The sequence below is a fragment of the Polistes dominula genome, unplaced genomic scaffold, assembly GCF_049000335.1.
Source record: "Polistes dominula isolate Pdom_NZ unplaced genomic scaffold, Pdom_raw_medaka contig_15, whole genome shotgun sequence".
In the NCBI taxonomy this organism is placed as follows: Eukaryota; Metazoa; Arthropoda; class Insecta; order Hymenoptera; family Vespidae; genus Polistes; species Polistes dominula.
Window position 1 is genome coordinate 2,044,882 of NW_028300915.1, and position 15,752 is coordinate 2,060,633.

The following is a 15,752-nucleotide window of genomic DNA, read 5'->3' on the forward strand; positions in this document are numbered from 1 at the left end:
TATAGATTGATACAGTATATACAGATTTGTATATACTGTAGGATTTATTTGATTTGAATTTGAAAAGAAAGAAAGAGAGAGAAATAGAGAGGGTGAGTTAGAACAGGAGGGGGGGGGGGTGAAAATGTTCGGTGTCCCGCAAACGCGAACCGAAAGTGCAAAACTATGGAGACTTACGAGGCGAGAAGCGGATTTATGGGGAGGTAGAAGAGAAAGAGAGAAAAGATGAGTAAGGTGGGGTGATGCGTAGTTGGGGTTGACGTAGGGGTGGAAGAAGAAGAAACAGAAGAAGAGAGAGGGAAAGAGAGAAATTTCCGTGTTACCTGACTACTTCTTCTAACTATATATATATATACACATATATGTATACGTAGATGCTTATGTGTAGTATACGTATAAAGGGAAAAGAAGGGGAGGGGTTAGACCAAAAACATTTCAAATTCGCATCAAGCCCAACCACTGTGCACTTTCCTATAACCCCAACACCCCGTTCCCCTTGGCCACCCCCTAACCCAACCACAGTCCCATTTCCATCCCGACACACCACTTTTACTATCCCACTCAAACCCTCAACGAGCTACCGATAATTCTAAACTTCCCCAATTACTCTTTCTCGCATTCCAATGTGTACTATTGGTGATGGTAATGGTATCTCCATAAAGTTAAATACGAAAAGTGAAAAATATTTTTTGAAAATAGAAAATTCGATAGAAATTTACATCGATACGTGGTTTTTCATTTCTTTCCTTTTTTTATGTTATTATAAATATATTTAATTCGTCAATGAATATATATATATATATAATATACGTGTTTCGCATACAAATAAGCATTCAAAATTCTAGACTTTATATCGTATTGATCACGGATTGAAATTGTAAATTTATCCTTTGCCATAAATAAATTACACCAAGTAGAAATAAAAACGGAAAAAGATAGACACATATATATGTATATGTATATACATCTACATATAAATAAAGATACTAAGGACGAAAGAGCTATTCTCGTTCTCGTAGAAAACATAAATAACAACACGGTCCTACCATTCATATCGATTTATGGTTAATCTTAAATATTCGTTATAATAAACCACCAAGTTCTAAATTTTCTACATATCAATATATTTCTTACTATATTTTCTTTACTAAGAATAAACTATAAGAAATATTTACCTATTTGTTATATGTTATATTATATAGGTTATGTTATATTATATAGATTATATTTGTAAATATTTCTAGTTACAGTTATAGTTATATAATCAAATATATTATTATTAATATATTAATTATATTATTTAATATATATTATTATACTATTAATAAAAATTATAATTTTTATATATATATATATATATATATATAAATAAATTATTAAAATATTTTTATAATTATTTATTAAAATTTTACTTCCAACTATTAAATATAAAACATATTACAATTATTACAATAAAATATAGAAATAAAATTAAAAAACCCTACAATATTTGATTTTATTTTGAATATAAATTTTATTACAATGATAAATAAAAAAATTTATACGAAATATAAGATGAAAAAAAAAATCAAATATACTTCTCCTTCACCCATTCACCACTTATCAGCAATAACTAAAAATATTATTAACAAGTGTGTATACGATATAATGATTAAAAACTCTGACTATAATAAAAACAGTAGTAGTAGTAGTAGTAGTAGTAGTAGAAGTATGACGATTGCCTCTGGAATATATTTAACCACCGAAGCATTTTAATAAACGTCCAAAATGATCTATCACCACCCCCCCATATATATACAGTGTTGTAATGATGGTGGGATGATGTGTGGTACTAGTCATGAATATAACAGTCTCTTCTTGTGTATATAGTGTGTTTCCAACGTTCTATAACAGTATACAACACAACGTTGACAATATTGCACAATTAAAGCATAGGCTTTAACGTCAGTACCTCATCGTTCGGTTTCCATCCCCAAAATTTCACCATAGATTAATAAACCTACTGCTGTGCCATATATTTATTAGTATTTTACTAATAATAATATCATTAGAAACACATTAGTAATAATAATAATAATAATTATTATTATTATTATTATAATATTTATAATATACTAAATTAAAGTGTAGAACATTTGAAAAATTAAAATTACATATTGTTTGTTTATAGTTTATTTATTATTTAACTTATTAGAAAAAAATTGTAATATAATAAATAAATAATTGTAAAATATTATTGTTGGTTGAAATAATTTTTTCATGTATTTAATTATTGATTATAATATTGCATATATATATTAAAGTATATATTATAAGTATGATTATATGTGTGAATGATAAAATAACATTAACAGAACTTACCAATAAGTTTGCCGAATTGTGCCGGTGGCTTCCATTCAGGGTAATGTCGTGGAAATCGTGCCCTTGACCAATAAGTTCTCAGAGTGATCTTATACAATGCTAATTTGTCTTGCCTATCCTGCCTTTCTTGTCTGTCTTGTATAGATGATCCACATTGGGCAACTACCAATAATATATTGGAGCCCAATAAAAATGTTGATAGCAATGGCCATCTTATCCAAATCCCACGAAACATCTGTCAAACATTTGAATCAAATTTGAAATATTAATTACAAAATATAATACATTTTTTTTTTTGTATCTTTTTGATACAATCTCAAATCTCAACAGTCTCAAGATTAATTGTTAATAATAATAATAATAATAATAATAACATTTGTAATATTCGTGTGAACAAATAATTAATCGTTTAAACGTGTTGTTCGAATTGAAATAATTTTTTAATTATTATAATGTAATTAAATAAATTAAATTATAATAAATATGAATTTTAATATAATAACAATATATAAAAATAATAATTAAAATATATATATATTTTTTATTTATTATTATTTTAATAAATAAAACATTATTACATAAAAATATGATATTTTGTTAATATCATTAATATAATATATTTATATATTATATTATTTAATACAAAACATAAATTGGTGCACATTTAATTGTGTTATTTGAAATAATGCAATTAATTGTAGATACATTTGACTTTATATGCAAATGTGAACAAAATATTAATTAAAAAAAATTCACGAACTCTTTAGGGGATATACCATAATATATATATATATATATATATATATATTTTTAAATATTATTTCAGATGAAATTCTATTGAAAAAAAAAAAATAAAAATAAAAAATCGGTGTAATAAAAAAAAATATTTTCACTTCATTTATTCCATTTCATAATTATGTTCATAGATATAGGTAGTGAGAAGGGTGAAGGGTGAAAAGTTTTTGTCGTGAAAACTTACATAGTAGATTTTTGTTTCATATATCACGAAGACTATAGTCTATCAAATAAGAAGTACTACCGTTAATTTACCTAACGAGCTGTCGTCCATTAAAACTCTACAGTGTGCCAAGTTAACGTGTGGATTCGAACTATCGATTTTCTTGGCACGAAGCCACTTTGTGTCAGTATCTCTCTCTCTCTCTCACTCTCTTTCTACCGCACCATCTCTTACATTATTATAAGTTTCTTCATTTTAAATTTAATATTCAATAGATATCAAACATATTAAAGAGAGACCATCTATAATTAACTTGAAATAATATAATCTCATTCATGACAGTTTGGTATGCAATTACCACCACCACCCCCTCCCTCCCCTATGGTGTGCAACATTACTTGATTCTAAATTATTTCACCATATACGAAAAATATTGCTTAATCTTTTTTATAATATAATATATTATATAAATAAAACAAATAAATATAATTAATTGTTTCAATTGATTGTATTGGCAAAATAAAAGTAAATTTTTACCAATATTATTAATTGTTTCAAACCAAACGATTAATTTTCTAATAAACAAACATTTTAATAATTAAAAATAAAATTAATCTTTATAATAATTAAAGATTAAATTCTTTTTTATATAATATTAAAAAATAAAAAATTAATTTTTATGGTAATTAAAAATTAAATAATTAAGAAAATTAAAATATGTCATTTATTTTTTCTTATAATAATTTAATATTATTATTATTATTTTATATTAATATTATTAAATAATATTATAATATTTTATATTAAATCATTAAATATTATTAGTTTAATATTAATATTATTAACTTTTTATCATTTAGCAAAATTGATAAAATATAATTTTGATGGATAAGTGTAAAAAAAAAAATCAAAGTGGATTTTATAATTGGGAACAAATAAACCAAATAAACCAAATTGACTCGTCTGGATTTGTTAATCATATTATTTAAAAAAAAAAAAAAAAAAAAAGAAAGATAAAAACGTCCAATTATATTTTTCTTCGTTTCTTAATATTTTACCCCCACCCAACTTCGTAATCAAAAGTTCGATATATTAAAAACTTATCTCCATCGTTGAAAACCAGACAGTTAGACGAAATTCATAAATCTTTATTCAGACATTCTATTGATTCTAAAAATAAATCGAATAATTTGTGTTAGAAAACCAATAAATCTCTCTTCGTAAACGTAATAGAAATGTTCTGAATTTTCTATCTCTCTCTCTCTCTCTCTCTCTCTCTCTCTCTCTCTCTCTCTTTCTCTCTCTCATAACTTTTATTGAAACGTTGTAGTTCATCTATGGTTAAACGAAGCTTGTTTCGAGTCAACATACCCCATTGGTGAATAGAGAAAAGGGGGTAAATGACTTAATAAACTTTTTAATTTCAAATATTCTCTGTTCTTCGAATTGCAATTTATTGACCCCCCCGCCCACCCTCCCACCCTCCCTCTTCCCCTTCCCCCACCCCGCAATCTTATTCAAATTATCTTTCATGCATTCTATCAAGCAATATATTCACTGTCCCATCATTCATGGTTAAATTTATATAATATTATGGTTTTTTTTTTTTTTTAATTATTGTGTGATAAAGGTTTTAATAAATTTAACTTCAAAAAATTGTTTGCAAAAAAAATTATTTATATATATATATATATATATATATATATATATATATATATATATATATATATTAAATTATAACGTGCATATTTATATAAATATTATAATTTAATTTTAATTTAATATATATTATTAAATTATAGTTTATAATTTATTATAGTAGTATTATAATTTTTATAGAAGAAGAAGAAGTTTATTTTCAGGTATACCCCTTTAGGGTGTTTATCCCGAAGGCCCCCCCCTACATGTTCGTTCCCCTTGACAATATACTTAATTCTAATATTATAATTTTTATATTTATATTATACATTATAATTAATTAGTATATAAAATATAATATATAGTTTACAATACATTAGTTTAAAATATATATTAAATAAATAATAATTTAATAATAATTTAATAAAATATATTAAATAAATTATTACAAATAATTTATAACACATCAAGTTACGAATTTACAAATAAAATAAAATTACTAGAATATAATAACTAACTAAAATATAAAATAACTAATAAATTATTAATTATTAATTAGAAAAAATATTAATCAAAACTTTATAATAATTAAGAAAGAAAAAAATTAAATAACAAATAATCCAAATATTCAACACTTTGTTAGTTGCACGCTACTGTTAACAACAACGAAAGGTAATAACTTTATACATATAGTAAATATATATATATGTATATATATTGGATGTTAGAAGATAGAAAATAAGAAAGAGAGAGAGAGAGAGAGAGAGAGAGAAAATCGATTGTAGAATAATGAAAAGCTCGAGGAAAAGTAGGGGGGTTGTTGGACTAGACGCATAAATTTTGCGAGATGATCTTTCTATGGTAAAAAGACGCAAAAAAGAAAGTAAAAAACATAAAAGAAAATAAAAACAAAGTAGTAGTAAAAGAAAGAAAGAAAGAAAGAAAGAAAGAAAGAAAAGAAAAAAAATGGTTGGGATCAATCGGTGGGCCGAGCACGAATCACGAGATTAGCCTCGTAGCGGCATAGCAAATGGAACGAATCCCATATCGGAGAAAAGTAGTGGTGGGGGTGTAGTAGGGAACGAGGATTGGCCAGGTAAAGAGTTCATAGCGATCGTGTTCCTCTCTCTTCGATCGTTCACCACGTATGTAACACACCAATATGTATTTATGTGTTTATATATATGTGTATGCGTATTTTATGTGTGTATTCGTGTTTCTATATGCCTATGCGCATTTTATGTACATGTGTATGTATGCATCTGTGTGCATATATATATATATATATATATATATATATATATATATATATATATATATATATATATATATATGCCTGTGCGTATGTATTTATGTATGTATGTATGTATGTATATGTATGTATTTGTGTTTTTGTATAAGTGTGCGTATTTTATGTATGATGTATGTATGTATATTTGTGTTTCTATATGCGTGCGTGTATTTATGAACGTATGTAGGTATGTATACGTGAGTGCGTGATCGTGTGTATGTGAGTGTGTGTGTTTGTGTATGTGTGTAGTAGAATGCATCGTCACACACAAGGGACGATGACGCGTCGTGTTTACATATGCAGATTCGCGAGTATACTCAAAATTCAAATCACATTCAAATCGTTTCCGATCGGACTCACCCGGTCTAGCGAATCCACCAAATTTCATAGCTCGACGCGAACTACCAACTTATTCTTCATCAAACTATCTAGTCAAGAGAATAAAATAAAAATAGAAAAAAAAATAAAAAAAAGATAGAAAAGTTTGAATATGTGAACTGTGGTGTGTCATCTTCAATGCATTCGACATAAAACATTGAATTTTGTGAATCATAGATTTTGTTTTTTATACATCATTTTATTTATTTATTTTTTTTTTTTATTTATTATTCAGTTAGATAGTTTTTTTTTTCTACAAATTTCATATTCGATGGGAATTCACTGGATTGAATATAAGACATTTAAAACTTATGAATCATTGATTTGTTTTATACATTGTTTTATTTTCATGTTTTTTTTTTTTTTTAAGTAAGATTTTGTTTCTTTATAAATTTTATATTATTCTATTTCTTTTAATAGACTATTGACTATTATTAAATTTATTAGATTGTTGTATTTAGGTTGTTCATTTATTATTTTCTTCCATTTTACTGTCAATCAAGAAATAAAATAATAAAATATGAAGAAAAGAAAGAAAGGTAATAAAGAAAAATAAGAATAATAAAAAGTAAAAGAAAAGAATTATAAAATAAGAAATAAAATAAGATAAAACACCAATAGAAAAAAAAATATATAAAATACAGAATAAGAAAATAAAAGATTTAAAATATGAAAAATAATAAGAAAGGGTTGAAAAACAGTACTACAATAAAAAAGAAAAAAAATTATTAAAAGACCAAGTAATAATATCGACCAACTTCTTTGGTCGATTGGTCGATCATTTATTGACCAACCAATAAGAAGAAGATTCGAATTTCAAGTTTGGCGCCAATTTAATTCACTCGAGTAAGACAAACAGGTTGTATTTTAACGAATACTAGACAAACAGCTAGTTAACGAAGCACAACCCCAACTGCCAAGTTTACTACTGTGGGTCTTTTCGTAAAAGTTATCAACCTGTGATGGTAGTAGTAGTGGTGGTGGTGGTGGTGGTGGTGGTAGGCTAATTAATCACTTTCCAACAGAAAGAGAAAACGATAGAATGAAAAAAAAATGTTAGAAAAAAAATACTGATAGGAAGAACGAACAAACTACCACTCTCTGTAAAAATAAAAATTAAAAAAAAAAAATCTAGAAAAAACCAACCTTCAGAGTTTCGATTTAAATTTTTCTTGGCAATCCCGTCAGTCCGTTGCATTTACAAACATTAAAAAAAAAAAAAAAAAAGTAAATAGCCAAACGAACAACAAAACTTTCATTCCACGTGTTTTTGGAAATTGGAAATTACAAGATGAGAAGAAAATATTTATCCACCCTACTAGTGAACACATTTTGTTTTTTTTTGTTTTTTATATTCGGAATTTGTTCACAAATTCGTGTCTTTTTTTTTCTTTTTTTTTTTTTACTACAAAGTTACGGGATCTTGTGAATCATTTATCGTTGCAATGGCCTATCTTTTCTTGTAGAACTACTTTGGTCATTTTTATTTTATACTAACATTTAATTTTTATTTTTTAACCTGAGTATAACCGCAACTCAGCAGCATCATTAAAATGGTCGTGGCAACGAGCCACCTTCGAACCAGCTAATTTCCTTCTCCTCCCCCTCCACCCCTACCCCAATCCTACTCTCGTCTTTATATTTTTTTTTTTTTTTTTTTTTTAACTTTTTTTTACTCATTTACTTTTACATTTTTTCAAGCTTTCCAATGGTGGGTAAATATTTATATAAATTTTTATATTCCTATATATATATAATAATAATTATATAATATAATACATATAATTATAATAAAAAAATAAAAAAATTTATTAAATTAAAAAATAAATAAATAAAAATATTATATATAATATACATAATTATATATTAAATAAATTTATAATAATAATAATAATAATAATAATAATAATAATAATAATAATAATAATATATATTATTTTTAAATATTAAAATATAAGGTGAATATTTTTAATCAAAAACTTTCATATAATAAAAAAGTATAATTTATTAATTTAAATAAATAAAATTAATTAATTAATTAATTATAAAATAATATTATATAATATTATCGAATAATATTTATTTGTATTAATCAATTTATATACAATTTTTCTTCATTCAAATTTCAATGCAAAACTAATTCTCACAAACAATAAATAAATTCAACAAATATATATATATATAATCTCATTAAATATTAAATCCTAAATATAATATTTAATCGTATTTCATAATGAACGAATCATAAAATCCTTTTGGAATATTATCTACCATCCCTCACCCCACCGACCATCATCCCTATGATGACCTAATTCCAGAGACGTCATATTTTCTTATTAAATTAAAGAATAACGCTAGTGAAACAAAGTTTTCGATCTGCATTCGTATATTTTACAATTTATTTTCAATAGTTGTGTTAATAATATTCAAGAAATAGAAAATGGTGGATTGTTTCTAACACAGTTTACACATGTGAAAAATATATATTAATATTTATGTATACAATTAAATACACATAACTCATTATTAAGTCATCATCTTTATATCTAATTGACAAATAAAATAAAAAGAAATAGTAGAATAGAAAAATAGTTCAAGGCTTTCTTTTTCTTTTTTTTTTGTTGTTGTTGTTGCACGTGCAAAGAAGTGCTAGTGCTATTCTTGAAATAGTACGATTAGAAAAATATTCTCCGTGTCAAATGTAATGTAAGTGTGTATGTATTTATGTGTGTCAACGTATGAAAAGAACATCTCGTTCAGAAAGCTTTCGCGAACGTTTTTCAATGCATTCTAGGAAGAAAACGATTTCCTAGAAATATGAAGATATATAGTGAAATATACACGTTTAAATGTATGTCTGTATATGTGTGTAAATGTGTTATATTTGTAATATAAAAGTGTATATATATATATATATATATATATATATATATATCTGTGTGTGTATATTGTATTTGTTATATACAAGTGTTAAGGTATATTTGTGTGTTACATTTGTTATAAAAAAAATATGATGGGTTTGTATTTATATTTATATGTGTGTGTGTATGTATAATATATTGTCTGGTGTGTGTGGTGTGTTATGAAAAAAAAAAAAAATAAAAAAATGAATACACAAAGTGTCGAGAGATTTCAAGTAGGAATGAAAAATATCCAAGTACAAATATTCATTGTGATTGGTGGTAGTAGTGGTGGTAGTAGTGATGGTAGTGGGTTCTTCAGAAGTCTCTCTGTGTGACGTCTCTTCTAAAGATCTTAAAAACTACAAAAAAAAAAAAAAAAGAAAAAAGAAAAATGAAAAATGAAGTAGAAAAATAGGAAAAGAGACCCAACCTTCTACAATTTTACGATTTAGGATTGAAAAAAAATTCCTAAAAAATGAATCATCGTCAATCAAACATTATCATTTATTAACATTTAATAAAAGTAAGAATACTTTTGTATAACATAGGTATACACAAAATTCAAAATTAAATATTATATTATATCAAATTTATCCTTATCTATATATATATATATATATATATTTAATAATAATATTATATAATTTAAATTAAATATTATATTAATTATATTATTATATATATCAAATTAATCTTTATCTATATCTATATAATATATATTTAATAAAAATATTATTTATATTAAAATATTATATTACATCAAATGAATCCTTATATTCGCATAAATAATTATTAAAAATCAATGTTGTAAGTACAAATGAATGTTAATTTGTTAAATATATATAAATTAAATTAATTTCGTAGATTAAAGTAATTTTTTTATATTAAATGTAAATTTGTATAACATTTTTGAAACTATTGTCAACGATCATTACATGTATTATATACATTATACATATATGTATCAAATAAATGATAATAGTTTTACATATATGTATTATATGTATAAACTATATATATAATCATGATAATAGATCCGATAACATGAGTACTCATATACTTAAATTTAAGTCTGAACATTCAAATAACCCTCCACCCTACACCCCTCTCATAGATTTGAATCTCAACTCGGATTTCAAATTATAACGAGTAATTTGAGTATTTAGATATTTAGATAGAAAGAACGTTACTATATATATATATATATATAGATGTTCGTTACTTATTCGAAGTAAATTTTCGTTTCGTTTTAACTAGAAACGACAACCGGAGTTTGTCGAGTTTCATCGAGCAACAAGTTGTAAAATACGCATTCGAGCGTAAGTAATGAAATACGTGTATGCGTGCGCATTTCTATCTGAAAATAGAACTGTAGTTTTTTTCTCGAAAAAAAATATAAAAAAAATAAAATGGATATTTTATAAACGTAAATGTATCCTATGATAACAAATAAATGAATTTATATATTTATTAAATTTATTTTTTTTTTTTTAAATGCTCATCCACCCCTTTTTGAAATATTTAATATCTAAAAAAAATATTGTGAAATGATTAAACTATGATTGTATTGTAGAAATATGAATTATTTCAATGTTATATATAGTATTAATTTTTATAATATAATTAAATTTAAATATAAATTAAATAAATAAATAAATATATATATATATTAAATAAAAATATAAATAAAAAATATTAAAAAATATAAATTAATAATAAATAAACTTATAAATATGAATAAAACTTAATATTTATTACAATATTAATAATATTATTTAATTAAAATATTATATACTATATCAAAATTATATAAATTAAGTTCATATTTATAGGTTTATAAATTATATATATATGTTAAATTATAATTTATAAATTTATAAATTAAGTTTAAATATATTATTATTAAATTATACATTTACTATATAGATATATTTATATGTGTTGTAGAAACAATTTGATAACCTTAATTTTAACACAACAAATGTAAAAAAAATATATGTATTTATATACGTGATATTAGATCGTAATATTATTTGAAAAAAAAATAATAATAATAATAAAAAAAAAAAAAACGTTGATATCAGAAAAGTGGACTTTCCACAAAAGTACAAATAGAAAAGATGGCCATATTGTTTTCTATCAGGACTTACACAGTTGAGATATTTCGTAACGATGTTTACTCGAGACAAAACAAACTGATTAACTTTAAAACTTAAAGTTTACTTACACTTTGAAATGATGACGAGAGAAAGAGAAAAAATGAAACTTAAGAAAGAAAGAAAGAAAGAAAGAAAATTACAGGAAAAAGTTGTCTTCTAAACAAAACGAAAGTTCTTTTTGTTTTCTTCTATCTACCCGTTATATCCGATAATAATAATTTAAATAAAACTGTATAGATAATTAAATCAACTTGATTTGTTTGTTTGTTTTTTTTTTATTTATTTAAAAGTATAATTTACAACAACAAAAAATACAAAAAGGAAGAAAGAAATAGAAAGATAATTTTGCAATAAATTATTTTTGAATTTTTTTTTAGAAAAACTAGAATAAATATATTTTTAAATAATTTAAAATAATTGTATAAAAATATTAAATAATTAAATTATTACATAAATGTGTTAAAATTTAATATTATTATATAAATAAATTAAAGTTTGAAATTATTAAATAAATAAATACTTTAAATAATTTTTTAAATGTGAATAAATATTTTAATTAAATATTTTGAAAAATAATTTCGAACGAATTTAATAACTCTGTTTTTTTTTTTTTTTTTTTTTTACGGAATATTGATTGTAAAATTGTAAAAGTAAAATCAATTAAATGTTAAATAAAATTAATATTGAAAAAAGTATTAATAAAAAAAAAAGGTAATTAATTTTGATAAATCAATTTAAGGGAAATTTTTTGATATATATATATATATATATATATATATATTACTCGCATATTTCATAATTTTGATAATATTTTTTATCAGACCAATTTCAAAAATATATTCATAACACACACACACACACATATATATATATATAGGTTTATACGAAATATCATAAAATATAGGAGAGATGAAAAATATTCGATTTCGGTATTTCGACTTTAAAAGAATTTTCAAGAGAGAAACTTTTTTCGTTCTGCAAAAGTCTTCTTATATTACTACGACGACTACGACAAAGTTCGTTTTCATTTTTCTTTTTTTTTTTCTTTTTTTTTTTTTTTTTATACAAAAATTGAAAGAGAAAAAGGAGATAAAGAATGAATATATTACCTTTCTGTATTTTTTTTTTTTCCATCGAAATTCTTTTAAATATTATCACAGTTCGAATATATATTTCATTTTTCTCATTCGTTAAAAATTTTTTTTTTTTTCTTAATTCGAATTCTTCTGATTCGTTTAACATTTTCTCTTTTTTTTTTCTAATTCGAATTCTTCTGATTCGTTTCAATTTTGATTTTTGTTTTTTGTTTTTCTTTTTTTATAAAGAAAACAAAAAACACAACATATAAAAACAAAAAAATATGAAATCCTAATACGAAACGAATTATATTAACGCTATGATCCTATTAATAGATTATAATAGATGTATGATAAATGTATTTAATCCTAATCCGTATTATTTCTAATGAGAACACGAGAAAAGGGTTCGTGGAAAAGCCTATGACTGTGCTTTCAGTCTAACAACAGGTGCGGCCGTAATAATAATAATAATAATAAAAAAAAAAAAACGAAGAAAAAGAAAAAGAAATGAAATGAAACTAACAAACAGAAGCTTCATTCCCATAATACATTTCTCAGAATATGAATTTACTCTAATGAAATTTTACAATATTATCAAAAATTAATATAAATTGTTTCATTTTATTTAAAAAAAAAAAACGTAACAAATTTTATCTACGAAATATCAATTAAATAAATATTTGGTTATACAATTTTACAAACGATAAACAATCAAATAACTCATACATGAATTCTTCTATTGAATTCACATTTTTATGAATTCAAAATTAAAAAAAAACAAAAGTTCAAATAATAAACGTACTTAAATTAACAATTTGTTTTATTATTAAATAATAATTAATATTAATAATTATCAATTCGTATGATTCGTACAAATCAAATTGTTTATTTGAGCATGTACACATAGATGTGTGAAGAAAAATCAGACAAAAAATTGTGGTAAATTTTCAATTTCAAATAATATGGGTAAAAAAACTTAACATAAACCATAAAGAAAGTTAGTGAAATTCTGTTAAAAAAAAAATATCAAACGAGTCATCAACGAGTATCATTCTTTGATTGATTAAAAACACTGTACAAATAAACAAAGTAAAAAAATAAATCGGACGAGAATATATGTAACAAAAAAAAAAAAAAATAATAAAAAAATCAAGGATATAATAACAACAACAAAAATTATTAAGTGTCATTCTCAGATTGATTAACAAAACAATGTAAAAGTTTATTTGTATAAATCATGCAAGTATCTGTAAAAAAAAAAAAAAAAATAATAATTATGCATCATTCTCCGAGATTGATTAAGAACAATGTACAAATGTACAAATGAATCGAACGAATATCTGTAAAAGACAAAAAAAAAATAAAATCAAACATTATAATAAAATAAAAAAAATAAATAAATAATGTCATATATATATAATATTTAGAAAATTAATAAAATAATAAAACAATGTCATATATTTACCTCGTTGTGTCAAAAGGTGAATTATAGAAATGTCCACCAGAAAAGTAACACGATTTGTTTTTCTTGTTTTTTTTTTTTTTTTTTTTTTAAATCTTTTTTTCTTCTTCCTTCTTCACGAATGAGATGTACAATGTAAAACGTTCGAAAGAGTTCGAGATATTTACGTAGATAAATAGATAGATAGTAGAACAAAGTAGATAAGTAAAAATATATATAGTATAACTTAATAACACCTCACATATCACACATCTTATTTCGATTTCAATGATTTATTCATCTCTCTCTATCTCTCTCTACAACAATAACAATAATAATAATAATAATAATAATCAAAACAGAAAGCAAGAGAACAAAAAAATAGAAAAACAGATAAAAGATAAACAAAAAAGGATAGATACAAATTATTAAAACGAAGATAAAACGTTGAAACGAATTTCTATTAAAAAAAAAAAAAAAAAACCGTGGATTTAAGAAAAACAAAATAAAAATAAATCAAATAAAAATTGAAAAAAGAACGAAATAGAAAATCAAAAGAATATTCATAAAGAGCTAGATAAAGAGAGAGAGAGAGAGAGAGAGAGTTTAAGAAACAGAAAGAGAGATAGAGAGAGAGAGAGAAAAAAAAGAGATTTCACAAAATTTTCGTTGAAGGATTTGTTTTTTTTATTTTTCTCTTGTGTTCGCGCACGAATTTGGTTTCGTCGTCGGACGACGAACGACGAATAACGAAAAACGAAAATGAACGGGTTTATGTGTCTGTCTATGTGTATGTGTGTGTGTGTGTGTACCAAAAGCGAAGAGAAATTAGAAACGCAACGGGAGCTTCTCACGTTTCACGTTCGCGAGTAAGCGCGCGCGCGCGCGCTCACCACGTACCGCACACGTACCGCACACGTACCGCACCGCACCGTACCGTAACGCAACGCAACGCAACGCAACGCACCGCACACGTTGCACTGCACGCAGCACTCGCACTAACGCGCACGCACGATTCTAAAATTTGTTATTTTTATACGAGAGAAAGAGAGAGACAGAGGGAGACCGAGAGAGTGAAAATGAGAAAGAGAGAGAGAGTGAGATAGATGAGGATTAGAAAAAAAAAAATATTTTTTTTTTTTATTTTTAATTCGACGACACGCGACGCGAATCCTCTCTGTTCAAGGGTCAACACGATACTGCGAGAAAAGCGCCGCGTTTGCCCGCTCTCGTTTACCGAACTTACCCACCACCCTATTACATCCCAACCCAACTACCACCCACCCCCCACCTCACTACTTCTACACTGACAACCCATCGCGCATGTCATTGGCCCCGTACGCGCCGTAAACTCGCGCCGCGCGCAATTGGTTAAGATCAAACGACTCACTATTTTTTTAGATATTATTTTATTTTTATTATTTTTAAGTCTATTATTATTATTATTATTATTATTAATATTAGTATTATTATTAGGTAAAATATTGATATATAATATTGATTGATTTATATTGTAGTATTTATTTTATTTTAATTAAAATTAA

The 15,752-nt window shown here is 24.2% G+C and overlaps 1 protein-coding gene across 5 annotated transcripts in view; it reads right to left on the reverse strand.

Moving 5' to 3' along the window:
* LOC107068263 (spondin-1) overlaps positions 1-15,415 on the reverse strand; it is a 205,189-nt gene extending 189,774 nt beyond the window's left edge. Inside the window, exons 1-3 of one of the 5 annotated variants that reach the window (XM_089170227.1) lie at positions 15,063-15,415; positions 14,233-14,525; positions 2,362-2,596 (exon numbers count right to left, since the gene is read on the reverse strand). In XM_089170227.1, the coding sequence (XP_089026353.1) occupies positions 2,362-2,596 (235 nt within the window). In that variant the 5' untranslated portion in view covers positions 14,233-14,525; positions 15,063-15,415. Of the gene's footprint in view, positions 1-2,361; positions 2,597-14,232; positions 14,526-14,867 lie in introns of all 5 variants that reach the window. The other 4 variants (XM_089170228.1, XM_089170226.1, XM_089170225.1 and 1 more) reach the window with 4 other exon arrangements.
* Positions 15,416-15,752: the final 337 nt, after the last annotated feature.